The following is a 26,960-nucleotide window of genomic DNA, read 5'->3' on the forward strand; positions in this document are numbered from 1 at the left end:
AATAGTCCTAGGAGGTTTCAAGGATAACTCGGAAATGATAATTGTTTACTTCAAAACTAATTCAATTTGTTATAATTGTTATTATTTACACTTATATATTAACATATGTTTTATTATATCATGCAGTATTTTACTGATCAAATACCATTGGAACCAAATAGGATGAAGGCAATTCGCATTCAGTGAGAAAGATATTATCTAAAAGTTAAACATCCAACACTAGGAGTTTAAGTAATTTTAGAATTGTAGAGTACTTATGTTAATTTACATTAGGTTACAAATAATTTCATGTATTTACTTTCATTACTTCAAATATTTCTCTTAATTCATTGTAAATATTCAACCATATATTATGGACAAAATTTAAATTGATTGATAAAAATTGTCTGGACTGTTTCTGCTCTTCACTTTACAAGTTAACTTAAGGTAATTAAAAAAACAAAAAATATATTAAAAAATTACAAAAAACAACATCGATTTTTCCAAAAACCGATGTTGTTTCTCAAAAACAACATTGGTTTTTAATAAAATTGACGTTGTCGTTGACTGACAACATCAATTTTTCTAAAAACCGATGCTGGCAAGTATAAACCAACAACGGTTTTTTTATAAAAAAAAAACGATGGTTTTCTACATATTTTACATTTTTTTTGTTATTTTTTACTATATGACATTGGTTTTCATAAGAAATTGATGTTGTATAGTTTAGTTAACATCAGTTTTAGAAAATCGATGTTAACATTGAGACTTTTTAACATCGATAATGTCAATATCGGTTAATAACCGATGTTGAAAGTCCTTAATAACCGATGTTAAAAACCTATTTTCTAGTAGTGACTAATTTTCAAAATACAATGGATTCTCTAATCAATACTTGATGGATAAAAATTGAACCAACTTAACAATTAAAGAATTTGTCGGTAGTTTTCGACCAACATTGTCCAGGATTTTTTTGGTCGTCATCAATTGAAACTATTTTTGGATTGATGTCTGCGAATAATGGTTTTTGACCAACATCGGTCGAGACTATTTTTTGACCGATTTCGACTGTGGCTATTTTTTGACGGACTTTGGCTGGAGTTTTTTTGGTTGACATTGGCTGATGATGTGTTTTTAGCTATCATTGAATGATGTTGTATCTCGGTTTATGTTTGCAAGGCTTTTTTTGCCGAAGTCGTCCAAAAAAAAATTTGTCGACGTTGATTGATGATGTTTTTCACTGACATTGATCAAGGCTATTTTTCAGTCAATGTCAGCTAGGGTTTTTCAGCTATCATTGATGATGTTTTTCAAATCTATGTTTTGGTCGACGTCAGCTAGGATTTTTTTGACAATGTTGGTCGGTACTATCATTTTTCCGACGTTTATAAAAAAAACACTATCTAAAGTTAGCCAAAAATAGCCTTGACAGGCATCTAACCAAAAACCCTAGTTGAAGTCAGCAAAAAATATCTCGTCCAATGTTGGTTAAAAACCCTAGTCGACGTAGGCTAAAAAAATAGTCATGGCCGATGTCGGCCGAACTACATCACCGAAATTGGCAAAAAAACCTAGTTGATATTGGCCAAAAAAAACCTAGTCGATGTTGATCATAGCCCTGACCGAGGACAATTGAAAAAACCCTAGCCTGCACCAACAAAGAAATAATCCGGACCAACATTGACAAAAACAACCTTAGTTGATGTTGACAAAAAAAAAATTAGTCATGGCTAATGTCGGCTAGGGGTGTTTGAGGCTCGGTTTGGTTTGATTTTTCATCAAAAAGTGATCCAAACCAAACTTAAATAACATATGCAGTTCGATTTGGTTTCATTTTCATTTAAAATAAAATCCAAACCAAATCAAATCAATATTTTCCATTTTGGTTGGTTTGATTTTTGTAGTTTTTACTAAAATATTGTTTCATTAAAATTTATATACTTTCTTTTCAATTTTTAAATTAAATTACGTTAAAAATTGCTAATAACAATATACGAAACTTATTAATATGCTAAATCTTCACCAATAAAATCTATCAATTTTAAGCCAAACATATCTTTAAAAAGTTGTTTGAAAAAGAAAGTGATATACATTGTATAAATTCATATACATAACATTACAAAAAATTGTGAAACTCAAGTGGTATACACATAAAACGCATAACACTAAAGTAACATAAGTATTAGTATAAGTATTATGATTTAGTTTGGCTTCAAAAATACAAATCGTGAACTAAACCAAACCGATCAGTTTGAGAAAAAAAACAAACTAAACTAATCCAAAAAGAATCGGTTTTGTTCAATTTTTGGTTTTTTTAAGTAGCTTTCAATTTTTTATTTTGGATTAGTTTGGACACCCCTAATGTTGACCAAAAAACATCACCAATCGATGTTAGCCAAAAAATAACCCCGAATGATGTTGCCAAAAAAACTCTAGCCAATGTTGGCAAAGAAACATCACCAACCAACATTGATAAAAAAAAAACCGTCAACTTCGACCAAAAAAATGTTTGGTCGACATTGGCCAAAAATAGCTTACGCCGATGCCAACTTAGAAAACTTGGTAGATGTTGACCAAAAATTAGCATCCATCATGCCAAAAGCAACCTCAGTTGATGTTTGGTTGGACTGTTATTATTTTATAACGTATTGTGAATTTTCTTAATGATATTATTTTAGACTAAAAATAATCAAGTTTTAAAATTTTTTCTTTTTTTGTAGATGGATTGGATGGGTATCCATCCATAAAAAAGTTTTAATTAATGGATTAGATTGGAGTTTTTATCAAATGGATCGGACTAAATAAAGGTTTTTAATGGATTAAAATGGATAATGAATTATCTGGATCCGATCCATTAGGATATAAATTAAGAATTATACAATTCATCTATTTCATCACCCCTACTTGAAATATTATTTTTTAAAACACTAACTTTTAGTTTCTAACTTTTATATTTTATTTTCTTTTTATCCTTAATATATGTATTAATTTTTTTATTCCCTTTTTAATAAAACATGACTATTATTTATGTTTTCGTTCATTCCTCCTAGTCATTTTTTATATTACACTTCTTTAAGAAATATTTTTTTAAATGCTATCTTCTAACTTTATGTATTTTAATTTTTTTATCCTTAAAATATTTATTATTTTTTATTCATTTTTTAATAAAACATGGATCTATTATTTATTTGTTTTTTTTTCATTTATTCCTCTTACACATTTTTATACTACTATTACACTATTTTATTTTAACCATTTTACTATTTATAACATTTAATTTACTATTTCAACATCATACTTTATGAAATTGACAATGATAGTTAGATTTATTTTATTTTTTTTAATAATTTTCTATTATATAATGCATTTTAACTATTATGGTAATTAAAATAATACAATTATAATACCTGCTTAAGTGTATTATTTTTACTTTATTTTAAACTTGATTAAAAATATTTTAAGATTTTAAAAAAGAGTAATAGTAAAATATATAATATAAAAAATGTAATAATTGAAACTAAAAATGTAATGAAAATAATTTATATATAAATAAAAAATTATAAGAGTTTATATTAATTTAAAAAAATTATAATATCTCAAAATATATTTTATCTCTAAAACAATATTAAAATGTATATAAAATTATCATAAAAATATTTCTATTTATGTAATTTTATATTTTTTAACTATTTTAATAAATAATTTTATAAAATACTTATGATTTAATAAATTAATTTTTTAACTTTAATTATTTATTTTTTATTTTTTATTTCCAACTAATTTTTCAACTTTTACCTATTTCAATTTTTAACTCATTTTTTCAGTTAGTTTTATGTAACATACATCCAAAATCATTATAACATCTTATTAGGCCAAATTATTCCCATAAAAAAATTAAGCCAAAGTCTTAATGACTCATCATTAATGATTACTGTTTAACACATATGAACGTGTCAATCCTTCGTATTTTTCCCCCATAATTTTCAAACGTGTCAATTCTGGTAATATGTTTCCAGCTCCAAATCACATAATTTTGTTAATTTAAAGTTAAACTATTAAAATATGACTACTTTTTTACTTTTTATTCTGACGCAAAAATATGACTACTTTTAGTTACCTTTTTTCTCTCTTTATGTCTTCTTTCTACCTTCTCAGTTTACACCTCATTAATTTTAAAATAAAATTTATCGTTATGTATATTTATTATAATATAATTTCTTATTATATATATATATATATATATATATATATATATATATATATATATATATATATATATTAATTAGGATAAAATATACTACTAGTATATGATTAATGGAAAGAAGTGGAAAAAATATAAAAATAACTTAAAAAATTTAACATTTAATTACCTATTTAATCTTTATAATTTTTAAAATTATTTCTTTTAATCCTATAATTCCTTATCATTAATAAGTATATTTTTTTATAATAAGTTTACATTTAATCTCTAAAAAATTTCTGTCGTTAAGATATTTTAACTAATGAAGTTAAAAAACTTTAGAGAATGTTTTGAAAATTAAAACATAAACTTTACTGCTAACAAATTTTGTTATTAACAATAAGAATTAAAAAAAATTAAAAACTATAAAAATTAAATAAATAATTAAACCAATTAAATAACTCTAATTTTAACTTACGTATTTCTAAAGCTCTTGCACAAATAATTAGATTCAGTGCTTATTTATAGGATGGCTATATGAAGCCACATGGAGATTGCAGATGACGTGGCATTTTCTTAGTTGTCCATGTAGACGCGTGTATATCATTGTCGAGAAATAAAATTGGTCGTGTCTCATGAACGACTCTATTGGCTTCACCCAATAACCATTTACCACTTTCCAAAAGTAAACCTCAAACTTTTATGAGTCATTAATAGCAGAATGTAGAGAGGTGCAATACATAAATAACGTGATACTTACCTGCCTACAGTTTTTTGTCTCACTCTCTTTATTATATTTCGTAATTTTAGAATTATTATTCTCATCATACAACACTTTAAAAAGTAATGTTTTGCATGTATTTTCATTAAATAAAAAATATTTTATGTTCTTTTAAATTTTTGTAAAATCTTTAGACGACAACCAAAATTCGTAAAATGAACAAAATTTGTACAAGAAAAGTTTGCGAAAGAAATCTAAATGTAAAGATCATCAATTCTCACAACAGATAAGACAAAATCAAATAACAATAATTATATTATTGTGTGATATAAAAAAAGAGTATGTATTCGTATCATATAAAATAATGATATATTTATCGTTGAATGATTTAAACTAAAATAGAAAAGTGACAGACATTTTTCAATTCGTTCTCATTTATTGCTTAACCTTTTCTATTCCGCCTTTTCATTTATTTATCTAACACAAAATTCTCTGTACCAAACAATAAGCCCCAATAGAAAGATAGCTTATGGTCAACCACAACATCATCAAGATTCCCCTAAAGTGAAGTTTTTCCGATTTCTTTTATGCCAGTACCGTTCTTTCAAGCAACAACATAAGAGTAACATTATTTATTCAATAATCTTTAAATAAATGAGAGTTTAATTTACATTTGTTATGCAAAACTATTTTATGTAAATATATATGAATTTACCTTATCACAGCATTAAATTTATGAATGGGAAGATATCGGAAAAATGACTAAACCTTATTAAATATTTGTGTTAAAAAGTTTTATTCAGAATATTTGTATATATCAGATTTGTTAATCTACTTTTTAGGACACATTTAGTATGTTAAACCTACAATTATTTTAAATAATAATAATATATAAAATTATTTTATGAATGACATAACTCTCTGTGAATATATAAAATTGATTTAATGATTGAAAAGAAAAAGATATATAATATATTTGATAAAAAAAAAGATAGAGAGAGAAAAATACTAATAACGTTATATTTTTTTGGATTAAGAGAAAATAAAAAAATATAAATATAAATTTATTTTTTTTCCTTCTATGTTTCTTTCATTTTAAATTTAATTTTCTTCTTCTCCACTCTCTTTTAATATTTGTCTATAAAAAAAAATGACGTATCTATGTAAACATAGAAACACATAACCATGAGATTTTTTGAGCTGGATTGACAACAGCAAGGATCCATATATCCACCCACTTCACGAAGCATATCACTCCATATTTTGTGCCAAAACAGGAAAATTTGTGACCATTGTCCTCAGTAATTAAACATTTAGGATTAAATTCAGAAGAAAAACATATATCGAATACACAGCAAACAAACAGAGTAGACAAAAACCCGATAATCAAACAAAGAAAGCAGTGTCAAACCCCTCAACAAAAAACCACAAAGGGCTTAGAACACAAAGCCAAAATAAGAAAAAAAGAAGAAAAGAAAGAAAACAATAGTAAGCTACATTATAAATAATAAAGAACGTACTAACGAACAAAATTTAGGCAAAGTATTTTTATGCAGTAGTTTTGATGTGAATCTTTAATCAAAACTTGAGTTTTATCACTAATAATCATTATGATAAAACTCTAATTTTAATTAAAAACCACCAGCACCAAAACACTTGGAAATACTCCACTTAAATTTTGTCAAATCACAAAAGCATCCATAAAAGGAAAAAAAACAGAAACAGAAACAGAAACAGAGAAAAGAAAAGAAAAGAAATCTCAGTAGTCCCACAGAAAACTCTCAAAACTAGTCACAACCCCACTCTCTGGCACTACAAACTCATCTGCATCAGAACCGTCGTAGGTAGTATGCAACCACGGTATCGGTGGCTGATACATCCACGCGTCCTGCGAGTCCATGAACACAAACTCGTTCCCCAGCTCGTAACTCGTTGTTTCCAGCCTCGGCAACTTGATGATCTCGCTCAGTTCTTCGGAGGCAGTGGGCAACAAGTCAGCGGAAGTCAACGACGATAGAGAAGAAGATGACGAGGACGCGGACTGAGTAGTTGGAACCAAAGACGATGAAATGGAAGATGAAGTAGAAGGCAGGTCCATGTGGGCCGCCTTGGCTGCCGCGGCCTGGACATCGCGGGGAGCCAAGGACACCGGACGAGGGAGCGAGGCCGCGAGTTCGGGGAAGTTGAGAATGGCGCTGTTCCCCTTTATGCTTAGTGCTGCCACGTCATGCGCCCTCGCCGCCATTTCCGGCGTGGGGAATGTGCCCAGCCATATCCGCGATTTCTTCCGGGGCTCGCGGATTTCGGACACCCATTTTCCCCAGTTCCGCATGCGCACCCCTCGGTACACGGGGTGCTTGTTCGACTCGCGGTTGCGTTTCTCCGTCTTGAATTCGGATGACGGTGGTGACGACGGTGATGGTGATGGTGATGGTGGTAAGAATGAGGTAGAACTACTCTCCGTCTCGGAATTATTCTGGGTGGAAACTCTCATTGTAAGAGGTTTTAAATTGGGGTTACGATGCCGTCACTGCTTTAGTTGTGTACCGTAGTTTGGAACTATGGTTGAAATGTTTAGGAGTGTAAACAAGCAAGACATGAAAGATTGAGAAAATCAACTTAACTGAAGTTGAGACAGAATAAGCTAGTCTCTCACAATGTTGTAGATTAAGATTTATGTAATCAACTAGATTTGAGTCCAACAGAATAAGCTAGTTCCTGGTAACATTACAAACTAAGGTTTGAATTTTGTGGGAAACAAGATTGCTTTCGGAAAATGATATATGTGGGAACAAAAACAAAATATTGAGGCAAGTCAAGTCGAGAGAGAAGTTTTATGTGGAGCTTGGAAGAAGAGGAGCAAGGGGGGTTAGGAAGGCATGCAAGGGAGCAAATTGATGAGCCATGCTTTTTTTTGTTTTTTATTTTTAGAGTCACTTCTCAATGAGTCATATAACACTTATAAAGGTTGATAGAGGAGGGCCCACAAGAGAAATGGGTCACTCTGCTTGCCCCGGTGGGTACAAATAGACGATGGGTCACCCTTTCTTTGTGTCACGCAAATTTGCTTTTGGTTTTGCTCGTATAATGCTCTGTGCACTTTCACTCTTCGACAACCTAATCTTTAACCAGCCCCCGGTTTCACCCACATTGCACTGTTCATTTATCCCTTATCCGTGTATTCGTTCAAGATCACACAGCTTTTCAGCCCAATTATACATACCACTCACTTACCCTCTCTGCAGGATCTCCAATTTGCCCTTTTTTTCCTATTGCGATCTAGCATTTTGTATGTATGTATGGTGGTGTGTAAAATGTAACTTATTCGATGCATCTTGGTATAGCACGATTGGTTGGTGGATTTATGGATGTAAATGGTGACGTAACGTGATCCCACAAATTAATAATATAATTAGGCTATCATTAATGCGTTTTTTTAATATTGGCACCATGCTGCGTTAAGTCTTCCTTGGGACCCTTTTGATTACGTGCTTAGGGTACTGATATAGGCTTTGTCATTCTGAAGAAGTTTGATAGAAAGCTCTTAATTCTTTGCCCCCAAATAACTTCAACAAAAATGTGATTGAAACTAACTAACTATATCATTCCATTATCATTATCAGGTTCTAATGCCTTTATATTTGGCAGTTAACCTATTAATTAAAGTACTGATAAGAAATAGATCATTTGTTAAAGCTTGTGCTAAATAACTTGGTATACACTATATAGTAGTATATACCATGCACGTGTTAGGTTTGGTAAAATAATTGAACAAGGTATATATCATCTTTATGAGCTAGCTAGAGATTTATATTTATGAAACGAAGCAAGGCATGTGGGTGCCTTTAAAACTGGATAGTAGTAGCCAGCAATGTTTAGGTTTTTGGACCCTTCTTTGATTTCTTTCCTTTGGCTATAAATTATTTTTCCATTCCTAGCAGGGGCAATCATCTCTTTGTTTTTTCTTTAATTTCAGGGTCACAAGTATCTAGACAAATGAGTCTGGTAGCTACTTGAATCAAACTGTTCCATGTAGTGATTGTCCAAATTCACAATCTGGTAGTAGTTGCAATGTGGTAGAATTGATATCAATATCAATATCATCACCACCCCACATCTCAGGGGCACCAAACAGCAGTCACTCACTGCATATATGGGTCCCAACTCCTCAACAATGCTACGTTTGTGTCGCACGTATGGTGCACCATAGGTGGTTCCAATTGTGCACCTCTTGCCACGTGTAGATATGTGAACACCCATTTAATTCTAATAAATGGACTAACCCCTAGACATCAATTTTTTTCATATGGACCTTTTTCCCTATTATTAAGACTTGACCCCAAAACACAAAAATTGACACATTACAAATCTATGTAGTAATTTACGGTGCCAATTATTGAATAATGATTTAAGTAGATAACGAAGAAAGTTAAGAGAAAAAAAAAAAAAACTCAAAATTGAAGTGACATATATAGTGTTAATAACGACACGGAAAATTAATTTTTGTCCTCATGGTGGTTGTTTTCTATTGTACGTTCTCCAGATTATGCTTATTAGTGAGTAGAAGTTGACATTGTACCTATGAAATGAGCTGTTGTCTGTTGATGGATACCTATTTGGATCCATAAAAATTAATCTTTTTTCAATCTACAATGCCCAGGTCTTAATAAGGCTCACGGATCCATCAGCACAAATGTGCAAAAATGAAACCTCTTGAAACCTAACCATTGCCACTCATTTTTAATAAGAAAACGATTAAACAACCTTAATGCTGACACATATGGGCCATATTCGAGCATGGATCATCGTCTCAAGGCCCGACAAAATCCACTCCTACTTATGATCTATTTTGGTGAATCAATGAATTGTGATTCCTTATTCTAAGAAAGTCAAGAAAAGAAAGCATTTAATCCCGATTTCAGGACTCGTTTAATCATTGAACTCCCATCAAATTTCGAGCACTAGTCATTAATTATTTAACCGTAGAGTTACTAAACTTGAATGTAATATCTTTGGCAAATGGCACTGTCTGGTGAAACAGCAGGGCTAGTAATTAGCAACGTCCGAGATTGAGTATTCAAAATGCTTAAAATTTATGTACATAAGTATTTGTGTATGTTTGGATAAACTTCTCTATAAAAATTTATGTGTATATGTTTGGATAAACTTTTTCATAAAAATCTATAATAAAAATAAGAACCATAATGAAATAAATATTTTTATTAGCTAAAATTAACTTGTTTTAAAAACAAAAACAAATTTTCAGAGAAGTTAATATTAAAAAACTTTTATATATATAAGTTAATTTTAGCTTATATATATGTTGATTTTAACTAATGAAAGAATCTTTTTTTTTTTTGTGTAAGTATTTATTTTCTTGAGAAATTTATCCAAATAAATTCACAGAAAATATGCTTAATATCCACGACTTGAGTTGCATTTACTGAGAACTCGGTCTGACTCAAGCATACACCTATAAGCCTCCATTCTATATGTAAAGTACATGTCATCATTCAGGACTCTTTTAGTAGTTAATAAGGACTTTCCACCCTGTAGTCAAAGGTAATGGAAAATGATCTAACTGTCACAAAGGATAGGGCTTTGGTTTGGTCCATATTCCTACGTTTGTAGACCCTTCTGTATTTATGTACCGAAAACCACAATGCAGTTAAATACCTCGGGTGTTACATGGATATTATAATTGTACATCACAAATACTATAAAATAAGAAACTGCAATGTGTGTGACACTTTTGTTTCATTGGGTGGTGTGCTTCTCTGAATTTAATTATTCATGGGTCAAAATAGAGGTAAGGGAAGTGAGTGAGTCCTCATTGAAACATGCAGCTTCACCGCCTGCTAGCTATAGTGTCACATGCATTGCCCATACATGGAGGATGTAGCACACTTCTACCACATTAATTACATATGTAGCAAGTGGGGCCTCTGATTACCAAATTAAAGATGCAATAATAAATATATATCTCATGCATGATATGGTCTCTCGATGATTATGATGTTATCTCGTGTTCTATTCACATGGAATTCAGGTGATATCTGCAGTGTCTTACCAGGACTTTTTTTTTCAAGTTTTACTTCAATGTAATTCTATATTTTATTGTATACGTTTTCATTGGACAGGGGGTCTCATCCAGATTTCGTTAAGGACAAAAACTTAAATACAGTATCATAGGTATTGTTAGTACTGTTCTCCGATCATATTAGAGTTCTACTTCTGTAATACACAAAACAAAAGAATTCATTAAATATTATTTACCGAGGTAAAACTCCAAATCTGATTGCAGAACATCCACAGGCAACCGTACCTATGGTACTTATCGGTTATTTTCCTTTCTTTAATTACCATGCTGCCAGTGTGTTGTTCTATTCAATTGTGTACTACTAGTTTACGTTCATACTAGCTAGCCTGGGATTGAGATACTGAAATACGAATATCTTTTAGGTTCTTGTCCAAATCATATGATTAAATGCTTGCCGTGCCTCCAAAGGTGCATTCAGAATCTCGTGCTAATCTAATTATCTTCTGTTGTTGTGTCACATTATATAAGACAGAATGCAAGTTCCTTTCAAATGCTCTCTTTAAATAAAGTTGCTACTCATGTCTGACTCGATTACGAAAAGATACAATCTTCATGCATAAGCACGTTCTAAAATACTCCATTTGGTGGATAAATGTCATACAGCTACCTGTCCTTTCAGACACTTGAAAGTCAAATCTAGTCCCACTTTTTCAGTGGGACAATCATATCTAATAATAAGATTGTGTAGGAATCGAATTATTCTCTTGAGTTTGTCACTTATAAATATGTTCTTGCTAAGAGTGAAAATGAAGATGAGTGAAAATGGAGACTAAAATTAACAATAAAACCTCTATAAACACGGCTATATATATCTGCTAGTTTTACACTTGTGTTTCTGACCTTAAATCACTTTCCATAGTTATTATCTTGAAAAGTGAAAGAAAAAATGGGGAAAAGGCTCCACTAAAGTGAAATATCTAAAGTGCACAAGTAAGGTGAATTTTTTGCCCATTTAAAATTGAAGTGTGTTGTGAACTTTTTACACTTAAATTCAAGAGTGGATATTGTAGCCTTTAGAGGAGCCTTATCTAAAAAAGGGACTTTCAAGACAGACAATCTGAATCATGCTCAACCATGTTACCAAATACATGAGAGAAAAAGAAAAGAAAAGGAAGTAAAGAGAGACACAGATCTTAACTTCAGAGGCAAATATATAAGAAGAAATAAGCTAGTCAAAAAGGTTTGTTAGTTTCAATCTCACAGAAGTGAAACTGTCAAATAACAGAAAAATAGTTTCAATGGTCATCATGTAGATTGCCAAAGTCTCGTAAAATTGTATGTCCCTTCTTGACTCAGTAAGTTAGAAACATAAAGAATGTCTTGATCTAACAATTGTTAGATTGTCTGGCAAATTTCTTCTCCTTATTTTGTATTTTCACATTTTTTTAAATTTTTTCCCCAAGTTAAATAAAAGTTTTATGAAGCAATGTAAAACACTGCTACAACCATTTGGAGGCTGTCCTTCTTACTATGCTTTTCTTCTTTTATGACTTAAAATGAAATCATCATCATCGTCGCTCTCAACAATTCTTTTCTTGGCTTTTATGTCACCATTTTTGGATGTCTGTTGTTGCTTTTGTGAAGTTTCAGTTTTAGTTTCCGGCTGCCTTGATGACTTAACCGGAGTTCCTGTCCTTAGCTGCTTCTGTTTCCTCTGCTTCTTCTCAAATGCTCTCTTAGCTCTTTCTGGAGATAGCAGCCCATGCTCCATTAACCTGCACATTGAAGGATATACGCCTTAGTTTTTAATTTCCGAGCAAGTTTTACTCTACATATTGGAGTATATTATATTGCCTAAGTATTTAAAATGCTTAATGACCCCTTCAATTAAAGAAAGCATTATTGCATTACACCCTATCAATTTCCTTGAAAATTTTGCCTGTGATGACTGGAACAGAACATGTCTTATCCATATTTCAGGGAAGAATGGTATTATTGAAATCAACATTTGATGAAGTGAATTGCTGTCATATTTCAGCCTCTGGTATTGAGTTACATTAGAACAACTTTTTTTTTTGTATGTAAATTCAATTACTATCAATACTTCTTAAATTCAACCATTTTTTTCATCAAATCAGGCCACGAAGATGTATAGTATGAGCATCCATTGTCTAACCAATCTCTACATGGAATGCTCAACATTTGCCAGAGTGTTGCATTGTAAAGGTTTAATCAAGTTGCTGCCCTTTTCATTGTTGGAGAATATTCAACTCTAGACTAATTGTAGTTAAATCCAGAAATTCCTATGTGAATAGAAGAAAAAAAAAAGGGAAGATTTAAGCACCCGAAAATAGATCTAACATACGTGACTGTTAGGACAGAAAGATTCATGACAAGTACCATAGACAGATGAGCTTGTGTTGTACTATAGAACAGGAGCAAAATCCAATTATTAAATCCTAAATTACAGATTCCTTCCTTTCCTCATGACTAATTTTGTAAAGGATGACCTTTGTACTTGTATAGAGCATGGTTACTCAATTTACATGAAATGAAAGGAAAAGGAACATAAACAAAAAAAAATTAGGGTGAAAATTTGGAAGGTGTGAAGAAAATGAAATATAATGAAAATTCACATAAATAGTCTTCTAACACTATGCTTTACATTAACCAATAACAGAAGTTGCAAATTTCAAGTACAAAAGATCCTGCCATAGGTCTACAAAAAGACTGATCCTCTGGTTGATACATTTACTGACATTCCAAATTCCTTTAATACTGTATGATGTTCTATTATGATTAGTCAATCAATTTGTCAGTCAACGGTTAGGGTAGTCCTGTATGGAAGTACTGGAACTGGTTTGTTTGTCAACCTTCAGTAAGCACACATCTAAAAGGCAGGTATTCAGTTGAAAATGTCACCAGCAGCATCAGAACAGAGATCATTTCCATTTGTTTCAAAGTACATTAACCAATGAAACCATATATAATTATTTAACTCATCAAAATGCACCAATGCAAGTGATATGAATAAATTATTGTAATCAACTAAAAATATTCTCAATTCTAACAAAGGATTACAGAATTTGCTGAGGCAACTTTGTGGCATAATGGATTAGCTCATGGAACTTATAATTTTCAGCAGCTTTTTAGTTTAATAAAACAAGGTCATGGTCTAAAAGAAAAGTTGGAACTTCTTGTATTGTATATGGGCTTTCAAACAAATAAGGTATACTTTAAAGAATGAAAAAAAAACACATAGTGTCCAACATATAAGGTCAAAGATGAAATTGCTTTATTTTTTTTTTTTTCCAAAAAAACAATTTGATTTAAACACATAAACAGGGAAGCTATAAAGCAGAAAGAAGTTCTACATCAGGAAGCTGGAAGATAGGAAGAAAGCAGATCACAAGGATATCCAGGTTGAATCACCCTCCTGTAATAAGCATTTTACTGAGACCAGGCACAGAATGATGAAAGACAACAAGGTATACTTATGCACAAAACATTCCAGAGACCTTTACTATAGCTGCCAGTCAGGAGTGCTTATAATCTCATCTGTTATTGCCTATGAATTAGTTCGAAAAAATGGAGACGATTTATTAGACATCACAATTTATTTTAATTCTGGGGTTGGATCGGATAGGGTTTCTACCCTTGTCCAATCAGACAACCTTAGCAGTAGGACCAAAAGAGAGAGAGGCTTTCTTCAATGAAAAGGACGTCTAGGGTGGATATCAAGATTATATGATGGTGCAATGAAAGGATCTTCATCATGGGACAAAGCGTCTTCAAAAGAATGAGAGAGAAGAGGTCTTTCATTTTTTCTAAGATGTAAAGAAAGGGTGCTGCTTTGGGTGCTCGAGATTTGGCCATAGAAGGATCCAATTGTATCCGAGGAACAGAGTAATACAAAAATGTGTAGCGCTAGCATTAGTGCAGGAAAAATGGATAGTGAAATGGCACCGTTAGATCGCATAGCAAGTAAGAAAACAGTAACTTACAAAAGTCACGGAGCTAAAACTTCAAACTGGAACCTACAACGAGATTGGAAGCAACATTGCTTTCAGCTGATACATGCACCCTTAATTGAAAAGGTAGGTTATCCCTTCCTTGCTATTGACTACAAATGTTAACAGGTGATTTAAGACATGAAAGGAAAGGAGTTGTTGAAACTCTTAAAACTAATTCTTTAAATGTAAATAAGAATTAAATTGGTTTCATACTAAGATATATGTACAATACTTCCAGTCCTCCAGGATATGCAATAAGAAGTCCAGAACCGATTGGACAACAGCAGAACAAGATGCCTATCAGTCAGATCATCAAGGAATAAAAAGGATTATGAGAAAAAAGCAATGTTCCATGCCATATCTTCAGATCTATGGAAACAAACACAACCATTTCTATGGTAAACAGCTGAATATAATAGATAAATTTGCAGAAGACCCCAACTTTTGTAAAGTGAAGTTGGAATGGCCGAATGGGTGTACTGGCAGATGCTCTAGTGGTATATTATCACTAGTAGCCGAAATCAAAACGTGAATAGTAGCAGGTAGTGTGAGTCCGATGCATGGCTATGTATAATCACAGTAATAGTTTGTTAAATAATGTGGTATGAGTAAATAATTTTTGTTAATAGTATTATTATTGGGTAAGTTATTCGTTCAGAGAGATATTTAAATATATTCTAACATCAATGTGTAAAATATATTAAAAAATAATAAATTATTCAATTTGGAAAGTCTTTTAAGTATCGAAATTTTCAATTATTTACCTCATGTATATAATTCCCTCCTCGACCAGAAAAAACAAAATGTCAAGCTTCCCTCCTTCACATAAAAAGAAAATCTCTAGCTTTCCTCTTTTCCCAAAAGACCAAATTACATCTAAGCTTCTCACACATACTGCTTTGAAACAATTGACACCATATATAGTTCCTACTATTCTCTACTTGTATGGCATACTGTATGGGTTCTACCCATAAGATCCAAATGCAATATACTTTGAATCTTCTGATCCATTGTTTCAAAGCAGTATTGGAGGGAAGCTTGAGATTGAATTTGGTCTTTTGGTGAAAGAGGAAAGCTTGAGGTTTTCCTTATTTGTGAAGGAGGGAAGCTTGACATTTTGTTTTTTCTGGTCAATGAGGGAAGTATATATGAGATAAATAATTGAAAATTTTGTATACTTAAAAGACTTTCCAAATTGAACAATTTATCATTTTTTATATATTTTATGCATTAATGTTAGAATATATTTAAATATATCTCTAAACGAATTGTTTACCCTATAATACTATTAACAAAAATTATTTACCCAAATAATACTCATACCACATTATTTAAACACTAATTCGTTTCAGAGTGATCTTAAATCATCCTAATGCCTGTTTAATTACTCTAAGCAAAGCATTAAATGAGAAGTAGAGGCATCTAATTCCTTCAAAAGTCAGAAAGCTTTTAGTTTATTCTTCTTTAAGTAACTAGAAGCCTTATAAGGAGGATATACAATTATTCTCTGTTTAATTATAACAGAACAATTGTAGTTGTTAACTTATTACATAGCTATTGCGAATAAGTTAGCGTACATACATGCCCAAAAAAACCGAGCAGATATCATTATTAATCTATTTTGCATAACCATTGCTTGACTTTGTATTTGGAGTATGTATGATACCAACATTGATCAGAGAAACTGACTGAAACTAAAACTGGATATTTTTCAGCTATAAGGAATGTAGCTGAGGCAAGAGAAATTCTCTGACAAATCAGAAAATTATAGCCAAAACAGAGAAACAAAACAGGAAAGAAAACCAAAAATCTAAAAAAAGAAAAATGGAGATTAAGGACGTGTTTAATTTATATTATCAAAAACTGATTTTAGTTTTCAAAATGCAACTACACAGGGTTGCTTGAAGAAGAAAAAGAACAGGGCACACTCCTCCCCTATCCAAGGCCACCTCTATAACCAAAGATTCACAGATATCCCCTTGTGTTCCAGTCTTTCCCCTATATAATTTCCCTCGCTGTTACAATTATGATTCTCCAATTCTCCTCCGCCAATCAGAATCCAAGCAAGATAGCTTAGAATTTTTGAAACACAAGACAGCATAAAATGAAGATAACTTCAAGCTGCAATGGTAAAATCCAAAACAGAATAAATGAATTTAAAGCATATTTCTTGAATATACATTACAGGTTTTAAACTGGCAATTTCATGCTACTAATATGTTCATTCATGGGAGTGAAAATGGTGGGTAAACAGCTGTAAGATTGAAAGGATACTAACCAAAATTCTGCCATTTCACTTGTTGGTATCTGTTTTGACAATGACTCATAGAAAACCCTCAGGGGTTCTTTCTGTCAACAAAACCACAAAGATGAGATAGAGTTGATTACTATATGTGGACATTAGTTTTGTAATTCCAGGAATTAAAAGCTATGAGTTCACACCTGTTCTGGAGGATCATGCTTCTGCCCGGGCAGACTGTAGACTTTCTTCTCTCTCGCTTTTGTAGTTGTCTGTGTTACTGTCTTTGAAGATGACGATGTTGATTTCGATTTAACCTTCAAATATTTATCCAGAAAAATATACCATTTAGACACACAATCATCCTCATCATAATTAACACAATTGAGATATTAAAACATATGGTACATATGGCCAGAATTCTATTCAAACTGGAAAAAAACAAAAGCAGGTTCATGCTACAAATATGAACAGGGGAAAATCAAATGCAAGTTCTTGAAATAAATCAAGATGTATTATTTGAATAATCCACAAAATTCTGAACTCAATTTCCTCAATTGAGCACAGCACCTTTAATATCAAGCAGTCAGTGAAAACCCACCTAACACATTCAGAATTCCACACAAATTGAAACTACCCATTTAACATCCAGTTATTCCAATCCAATAACATGACCCATATGCCCAAAATTGTGCTCAAACAACATAAAATCTCCAACTTTATAACTCTCAATTTCGAAGACTAATTGATAATAATACCTCAGATTTTGTCACAGTTGAAACAGATTTCATCTTTGAATCAGCGGGGAGCTTGCTTGAGCTTTCCACTTTCTTCCTGACAGCTGAAGAATCAATCTTTCCCTTGGAAGAGCCATCTGGGGCCCTTGATTTGAGCTTCACAGTGCTGCTTTTGGTCTCTGTGGCCATACACGAATCTTAACGCAAATTATCTGAATTTAGATTAGATCTGGTTGAGCCTTCCTTTGGTTTTTGGTTACCCTTCTCAATTTTCATTCACAGTTGCACTAATCCATCGCCATTTTTTTCTTTCTCGGTGGTGAATATCTCTCTTCTCTTCTCTTGTTTGCAAATATACGAGGAAGAGAAAAAAGACAAAACTGTTCAGATTTGCCGGTTAATGTTTGTTTAACTGTCATGTTCCTACTGAGGGATAAGCCCCTTGGTCTTGGTTTTGCTATCCTGAACCTAAAAGTGTGTGATTGTAGCCTTTACAAAAAGACATTTATACCCTCTCATCAGGGTTTGTGGGAATGCATATGTTAACCAGAGGATGACATTTATACCCTCAAGTTCTTTGAGGAGAAAAACGGAAAGAACGGGAGATTAGTTTTAGTTCTATCTTTAAAATGGAAATATGTTAGTGATTGAATAACCTTTGAAATGGGTTTGAAATAATATTTCTATTTAACCTTTCAAATTACATATTAACTTTTCAATTAGGTGGCTTGGTTGAAAGTACTCATTCAAAAAATTATTTCATGAAATCTCATAAGTTTACCAATCACAATATTTACATTTCATATTTTACTAAAATTTAAAGTTCTTGTTTTATTTCTTACAGATAATCTATGCTAACACATATGTATATGCATGCACGTGCAGATACACATCAAACATTTGTTTCTGGAAGATAACACTAACATTTTGTTAAAAATGAAAACTTAAACATAATTCAAAATCTTATGTTTCTGCCATTGGAAATGGACAAGACTAATAAAGAGATAAATAATTATATTACAAATTTGGAGGTTAACAAGGAAATATTTTTTCCTAAGCATGAAAATAAACAATATTGTATAGTAAAAGTTCAAATACACAATCTCAATATCTCATTTTTATCTATAAAGTTTTTTTTAATTCCTTACATTTATCAACAATCTACAAAATATTTCAAACATTTTAGGTTTCGATGAATTGTATATCATAACAACTATTGATTCATGGAATCAAATCATATAGCATAGAATGTATCACAAATAACAAATAATTGTTATCAGGTAGGATTTCTAGCCTATTGTGGTTTATATATTAATGACTAATGAGTAGTCATTACTTGACTTATAACCTAATGAAAGTCCTTATTAGTCACGAGAGTTCAACTGGATAGTTACCCTAATGAAAATCCTATTTAAAATTTTGAACACATAGTGGTGATGTTGACCCCTAATTCGAAATGAACACTTTGGCTTTGCAAAACATGGCGATAACAAATTAAGGGAAGAATCAAAATGAAAATTTGTTATTTACAACATGAAGCCCCGTTAAATTCTAGAATGATGATCCATAAAGCTTATACGAATCAAGTTGACCCGTATGTTGATATTACACATATGGATCAACTTGATCCGTATAAGCTTTACGGATCAACTTGATCCATATGGTTTACTCATGCTCATCCAGCTTTATGGATCAACATGATCCGTATGACTCATAGGGATCAACTTGATCCATATGACTCATTCGGATCAACTTGAGTGAATGGTATTTTTGCCCATTTAGTTAAAATGTTGCGCGCACCAACAATAATGCTAGGTGCACCTAGAATCACCCTTAGAATAATGGGTTAAATAATAGGTACCCATTTAGCTCTTGGTTTGTGAGAAATGGGCTATGGGCTTGTACAAGTACATTAAAAAAAGGGGGGGAAACTTTAAAACGGTTTAGTGAATTTATAATTTAAATAAAATTAATTTTTATTCCATAATACTATATTTCTCTTTTGCTAGTATAATGCCACAAACAAAAAGATTGTTGCAATAAAGATTATAACATCTATTTTTTTATTTTATTATGATAAATTTTAAATTTTGTTAGAGGTTGATATTTTTAACTTATGAAGTTCTTATCCAAAGACTTAGAAATGAAAGCAAGAAATGGAAGATTTGGGATTTAAAATTTAATTTCTAAAATTTTAAATGTAAATTATTATTGGTGTTATTACAAATTATGTGTTTGTGAAATTAATTTCATTTTATCTATCAAAACAATTATTATAAAAAATTTGTTTTCCTTTTATTTGATTCAACATGCTAAAGTTCTTTTATATGTTTAATTTTGAAATTAAGAGTATATTATATTAAGTAATATTATTTTGTTTAAATTATTCTTTATCCTCATGAATAAAATTTCTGATAAACAAGAACCATTATTCTTTATTCATGCATGTATGATAGGTGTAGTTCTACTATTATCTTTTTTTTTTTTTTAAATGGTAATGTAGACATGTAGTCGAGGGTGTCAACCTTGTAACTTATTAAGAGGATGAAGACAAATGATACCAATTGAGAAGGTTGAATTTGGTTATCAAGGTGGCATTGTAATGAAGCTCAATAATTATGTAAAAAGGGAGGGTTTGTTATGGATTCCTCTATAATTAATGGGACTTCCACATTCAAGTAATCTTAATGAATAATTAAGAGTTATAAGGATATAAGGAGTTGTGAAGTTTAGTCACCACATTCAAGTAATCTTAATGAATAATTAAGAGTTATAAGGATATAAGGAGTTGTGAAGTTTAGTCACCACATTCAAGTAATACTATTTGAATAAAAGTTATTAGCAATATGAAAATTGGTCCGATCATTGATCTGATCAAGGCAGTGGGTCAACGGATTAGTAGCCGAACTAGTGAGTAACTAATTGAACCAGTTTGACCCGATATATATTAAAATATTAAAAAAAAGATTAAATTTGTTTTTGATCCTTGATATATACCTGAATTTTACGTTTGATCCATGATAAATTTTTCCTTCTTATTTGTTCGCTGATGTTTGAAAAGTTTTATTTTAGATCCCTACCGTCAGTTAAGTGATGATGTGTATGTTAAATATTTGATAATGCGATTTGTGTCTGCTCAAAAATTGTCAATGTTGGTTTCAAAATCAAATTTAAATTTTCTGTCAGTTAAAACCCCCCAAAATTAATTAAAGTAAAAAAAAAACATTGAGAAGGTCCTCTCTTTCTCCCTCCTCTTCCGCAACCACCTCTTCCTCTGTGCTACCTCCTTCACCACTCCCGTGTCCTCTGCATCTCCGCCAGAGCCGATCCGCGATGGCCCCCCACTCTGCCACCACTATGGGCTTCCACCGCTACAATTGCATGTCCCAGATCTCTAACGCCAGATTCTTGGACGCGCCTCCCCTTATCAAGACAACCATTGAGGGAGACGCGGTGGATCTCGCCGAAACCATCGCGTTATCAATGTAGTAACCATCAAATTCTTCTTGAAGGCCTCTCGCATTAGCAGCAAACCTCTTATTGAAGGAAACAACAAAGATGACGGTGATGGTACCGTGTGACACCCTTTATCCCACACATATATGTACTAATAATAAAAGGAATAAGAATGCGAAATTAATTAAAAAAATTTAAAACATATTTAAATAAAAGCATTTCAAAAGGGTAAAAGACTCACATTCACTTTTCTAACATCATAATAGAATGTGTCCAAATAAATAATAAAATCATCTCGTCTCAAAACAAGGTTATCCAAGACTTCATGCAATTAATATAGAAACCTATGCCCCAATGTCACATTCTATCAGAATATTATGTTCCAACACCCTCTAGCATGAGGTTCTTTAAAGTCATCCACCTAGTCATCTGCTCCTGTTGGACAAGTGGCCTCAGAAATTTTAAGAAGGGGGGGTGAATTAAGATTTCGTTGACTATTCCTAATTGAAAATTTCCCTTACTTAGATATTCCCTAGATTCAATTATTTCTTTAATTATAAGTTACTCGAATAATAAATACGGAGAAGTAACCTTAAAGAAATATAAACACAACAGAAAGTAAAAGAGATTAAGGGAAGAGAGAATGCAAAATCGGATTTATACTGGTTCGGCCACAACCCGTGCCTACGTCCGGTCCTCAAGCAAATTCCACTTGAGCGTTTCCACCAACCTTGTAAAATCCCTTTACAAGCAATGAACCACAAAGGACTTCCCTCCTTTGTGTTCAGTGTTTACACCAAGAGGCAATCCCACCTCTTGCAATGAACCCCAAAGGATGTTACTCCTTTGTGTCCAGTGATTCAACCAAGTAGACCGTCTCTTGAAAAAATTGACAACTAAGAGTCGGTCTCTTGAAAAGCTTTTTGTAAGAATGGAGGAGAGGAAGAAAATAGAATAGCACAAGTTTTTGCCCAATGAACTTTTCTTGACAAAACAAATGTTGAAAAAAAACTCTTTGAAAGATGTTGAGAAATTGGTTGTTTGAACTTCGTGTCATGATCACATATTTATAGCCATTTGATGGATCTTGAAGAACCCATGTTAAAAGTTGTGACTTTTGGCAATTTCTTCAAAACCAGTCACTTTAAAAAGTTGTGACTCTTGGCAATTTCTTCAAAACCAGTCACTTTAAAAGTTGTGACTCTTAGCAATTTCTTCAAAACTGGTCACTTTAAAAGTTGTGACTCTTGACACTTTCTTCAAAATCAGTCATTGGTAATCGATTATCATAATGGTGTAATCGATCACACAGTTTATTTTATCAAAAGTTGTGACTCTTCATGTTGAGTTTTGAAATCCAACGTTCAAAAACCACTGGTAATCGATTACAAATATTGTGTAATCGATTACACTATTTTGAAAATATTTTTGAACGTTACAAGACAATGGTAATCGATTACATGCCCATGGTAATCGATTACTACTTTGTAAATCAGTTATAAAATGTTTTGGGTTTCTGGTAATCGATTACTATCTTATGGTAATCAATTACCAGAGAGTAAAAACTCTGGTAAAAGATAGTTCTTGAAAAATTCTCTTGGACAATTTTGTGATGTTCAATCTTTTCTTTGAAAAATTCTTTTTAACTTACCTTGATGTTTTTCTTGAGGTTCTTGCATATCTTGAGTCTTCTCTTGAATCTTCACTTGAATCTTCTTGATTCTTTAATCTTGTTTGAATGAATCTTTAATAATCTTTGGCATCATCAAAATACTCTTGGAAGCTTTGCTTCTACAGCTCCTACGAACACAAGGTTCAAGATCATCATAGGATTCAAACACAAATAACACATAGGGAGCGAGTTATCATATTTCTAAAAAAAATACGAATAAACAAAGACGTAATCAAAATAAATTATGGAAGTATACATAGCTCAACTTAATACAATCCACGTCACTTCACCACTTTATCATTTAAAATTCATTTTTCAATCACCAATCACATTACACATGAATCACACACTCGGGTCAAGACGTAATAACACTCATCAATTTCATAATAAACAATTAGCAAGCGTTATGCAATAATTATACTAAGACTCAAGCTTATATGTAATGTGGTACCATGTCAGTGAAAAATCACACTAAGGCACTTAGGAGTACATAACAAGACACACCACATAATGGGTACGTCAGGTCACTCTCACTAAGTAAAATCATAAGGTGACCAGTCATGGTCACTCTGTTTTGTGAGAATGCTCCAACCATATGGGATCAACATAGGCTTAAAGGAGCACTCAAACTGAGTGTCTTTACCCCCAAGGCCTAGACTCTGAAGAATCCGTTAGGGCCTCACCTTCCTGATTCAGGTCCAACCCCTAAAATAATTTTTGCACGCAGACACTACTCATGAATTATACAATGCCCACGACCTCACACTCACATTTCAAACACGTTTAACACATTGCATTACAATTTAACACTTTAGATTCCTAACTAGAAACCTACATTTTCCCTTTAACACTGTGCATAAACATTTTTCTCAAGGTAAACATCAATCAGGTTATTGTATAATTCACAGCTCACAACACAAGTATTGTTACATCAAGTGTTAACCACACACTTACTCACAACCAAATCTCATGTCCACAATTTAACATCTCATAATGTCACAATACACTATCACATGCTTACGTGTATCTCTCAAATTAACACATGTTCAACTTTGCACTTATACTTAAATCTCAATAACAATATTATAATCTCAAGGCAACATTTTATCCCACAATTCATCACATATTCAATTTATCACTTATACACAAATTTCAATCACAATTTCATGATCCCAATATAACTATTTATCACGCTAATCTTATCCAAAACACAAACAAATTATACAAAAATATTTCTCACAACATGGGGAGTAAAACCCCTAAAAAAATTTCACATAATCATACAGTAAGTGTCGCAACATGCCCTTTTGCGGGCGAGCGAGGCGAGACTCATGGGTGCGCTTTCCAAAGGAGGAAAGATGCGCGGAGTCGCCACCAACGTTTATTTATGGAAAACGTCGGGAAAACCGAAGGAAACCAGTCAAAATGAAAATTCTAAGTTCGGGAGTTGTATTTACGTTTGAGGAAGGTATTAGCACCTCTCACGTTTGTCTCGAAGGACAACAACCTATTTTTTAGAATTGTGGAAATTGTGTTACCTTAATTTTTATTTCTTTTTATTTTTTGAGGTCGACAAAAGCGGGGCTTTTGCTCCTACGTACCCTCCTTTGGAGAGGAAATCAGACCTACGTAGTTCTTTCTTAAGAGTGAATCAAGTGATTCTTTTTACTTGAAAAGTGATCATTTAAAGGCGTTGGACCTTAAAATGATCCATTTACTTGGTAAGGAAAACTGAAATGATAAACTTTCAAACCCCATTTAATGATCTTTTTTGTGGACGAGCTTGACAAGGCGAGTTGATTTTAGCCTTAGTTTCACTTTAGTTATTAGTCAATTCAATTAAGAATGAGAAATCCCAAAGAGAAAACGTCCGATTGATTTTTTCGCTTCATTTTACTAAAAGATATTTTTTATTATTATATTATTATTTTACCTCTTTTTTTATTTCCAACGTGGTTACGGCACGACCGAACGGTCGGAATTCATTTTAACAGAAATTAACGAACGATACGATTCAAACGATCGGTGGAAATTTATTTTATTTTTTGATTAGGCGAGAAATGACGTAAATAAATGACTGAAACACGTCAAAAGGGGGTATAGAAAGCGAATGAAAACGAGAATAAAAGTACATGAAACAAAATGTGGACCACCACGGGTACATAAAATGAATTGAAAAACTCGGTTTGGGGTACTTACCAGTTGAAGACTGAAGAAAACGAAGAACGAACGATGAATGTCAAAGAACGGTTGAAAATCTTCGCATAATTACTCACGGGAACGTTACGGAAGCGCCTCGGCTTGGATTTTTGTCACGGAAACAATTTTCCTCAGCAATTTCGAGAGAATCAGAAGTGCCAAGAAGGCTGAACCCCTTCTCCCTTCATTCCTCCCCCTATTTATAGCAAAATAGGGAAGGAGCTTGCCACCCAGCTTGCCCAGGCGAGCAAGGTTGCTTCCTCCAGAAGCAACAGCCTTTTGGAGGAAGAATCTGGAAGACCCAAGTGGGCCTGATTGTTATTTGTACCCCCATTTTTACTAAATGCACCCCCCTTTACCTTTTTTGGTAATTCTTTTTCCGTAACGTTACGAAACTTTACGAATTTCGTAACGATACTTATTTTTCTTCCGCAAGGTTACGAATCCTTACAGATTATGTATTTACTCTTTTTTAGCTTTCGAAGAAGTTACGAAAACTCACGGATTGCGAAAAACACCTCCTTTCGATTTCCGTCACATTACGGAATTTTCACGGATCGCGTAAGCCTGTTTCCTTTTGATTTTCGGCACGTCTTGGGACTTCACACATTGTGCAACAAAGGGTGCCAAGTATCTCGAAGCGGCAAATCAAAGGTTGTATATCATCAAATAATAATCCCCGGACGAAATTAGGGTATGACAGTAAGAATTACAATACAATAAACATCCCAAAATAAATCGCAACTTGATTCTCTAAGGACCCTTACAAATGTTCATTCTAACCCCAATTGCGATAAATTCATCCCTTATCTCTAAGCGGACTCTTGTGTATATTCCGGCAGTGATAGTGGCATCTCTAGTAGTTTTCTAAGATTCCTCAAGTTTTACCTCTGGTTGCTCTATTAAGGTTTCCAAGCATTAGAGCAAAAGAGAAGGGATTAAAGCCTCCATTTTATTGTCTTCGTGCGAGGAATTTTTCTCTCTCCATGGACATTTCACAAATCCCAATGGTGGATGTATGCGAAAGTGAATTGCAACTTGGTGTTTAAATTTCACAACGGTCCAACGGTTAACAAGTCCAGGATCATAGTTTTACCGGAACAAGTTTGGGTGTATGCGGGAAAAAGAAAGCTACAATGCGAAGGACATTTCTCTCACCTCAAATATTATTTCGCAAATTACAACGGTTAGACTGTTCAAAAATGAGTTTCAAACTTGGTTCTCAAACTTCATGATGATTCAACGGTTAACGAGTCCAGGATCATCATTTTAGTGAGACAGGTTTGGGTGTATGCGGGAAAAAGGGAGAATTTTGGGAGAATAATAAGGGAAACGAAATTGAGAGGAAGAGGAAGCATAAAGACTTAACTGACCTAACATGTCTCTATTTATAGTTAGGGTACTCTTAGCCTATTATTTGCTATATTTTTCTTTATTTTTATTATTTTATTTACAAGAACTCTATTTTATTTCCTATCAAATGAATAAATAATTTTATTTTTTTATTTTCCTTCAAACCAGTATTTTAATTAATAAAGTTATTTCTCCTTATTTATTTAATTATAAAAACCTCATCATTTTCTAAAACTATTTATTTTTAAAGAAAAAAAATATTTTTAATTTATTTTACGAAAAATGGGGTGTTACATATCGTGTCGCGACATTGCATTCTGTTGGAGGCCACAACACTGTAGAAACTGAAAAGTGATATGGAGAGGCTATCG

The 26,960-nt window shown here is 32.4% G+C and overlaps 2 protein-coding genes across 2 annotated transcripts; both read right to left on the reverse strand.

Annotated features, from left to right (window-relative positions):
• Positions 1 to 6,141: 6,141 nt before the first annotated feature.
• Positions 6,142 to 8,101, reverse strand: LOC114384218 (ethylene-responsive transcription factor TINY-like). Its single transcript, XM_028343878.1, has one exon. The coding sequence runs from the start codon at positions 7,372 to 7,374 to the stop codon at positions 6,640 to 6,642; it is 735 nt and encodes a 244-aa protein (XP_028199679.1). The 5' UTR covers positions 7,375 to 8,101; the 3' UTR covers positions 6,142 to 6,639.
• Positions 8,102 to 12,113: 4,012 nt separating this feature from the next.
• Positions 12,114 to 18,330, reverse strand: LOC114383303 (uncharacterized protein DDB_G0284459-like). Its single transcript, XM_028342951.1, has 4 exons — positions 17,931 to 18,330; positions 17,376 to 17,489; positions 17,212 to 17,282; positions 12,114 to 12,695 (listed from the first exon to the last, which is right to left on the reverse strand). Exons 1-4 carry the CDS (start codon positions 18,096 to 18,098, stop codon positions 12,449 to 12,451), a joined length of 600 nt encoding a protein of 199 aa, XP_028198752.1. The 5' UTR covers positions 18,099 to 18,330; the 3' UTR covers positions 12,114 to 12,448.
• Positions 18,331 to 26,960: the final 8,630 nt, after the last annotated feature.

Source organism: Glycine soja, chromosome 14 (assembly GCF_004193775.1).
Source record: "Glycine soja cultivar W05 chromosome 14, ASM419377v2, whole genome shotgun sequence".
Taxonomy (NCBI): domain Eukaryota; kingdom Viridiplantae; phylum Streptophyta; class Magnoliopsida; order Fabales; family Fabaceae; genus Glycine; species Glycine soja.

What these genes read in the sequence shown, in the direction of transcription:
- LOC114383303 (XM_028342951.1), bottom strand. Translation starts at nt 18,098, where the DNA reads ATGGCCACAGAGACCAAAAGCAGCACTGTGAAGCTCAAATCAAGGGCC. An exon ending in CAACTGTGACAAAATCTGAG is followed by an intron (nt 17,490 to 17,930) that starts GTATTATTATCA and finishes AAATATTTGAAG; the next exon opens with GTTAAATCGAAATCAACATC. An exon ending in AGTGAAATGGCAGAATTTTG is followed by an intron (nt 12,696 to 17,211) that starts GTTAGTATCCTT and finishes TTCAATGTGCAG; the next exon opens with GTTAATGGAGCATGGGCTGC.
- LOC114384218 (XM_028343878.1), bottom strand. Translation starts at nt 7,374, where the DNA reads ATGAGAGTTTCCACCCAGAATAATTCCGAGACGGAGAGTAGTTCTACC.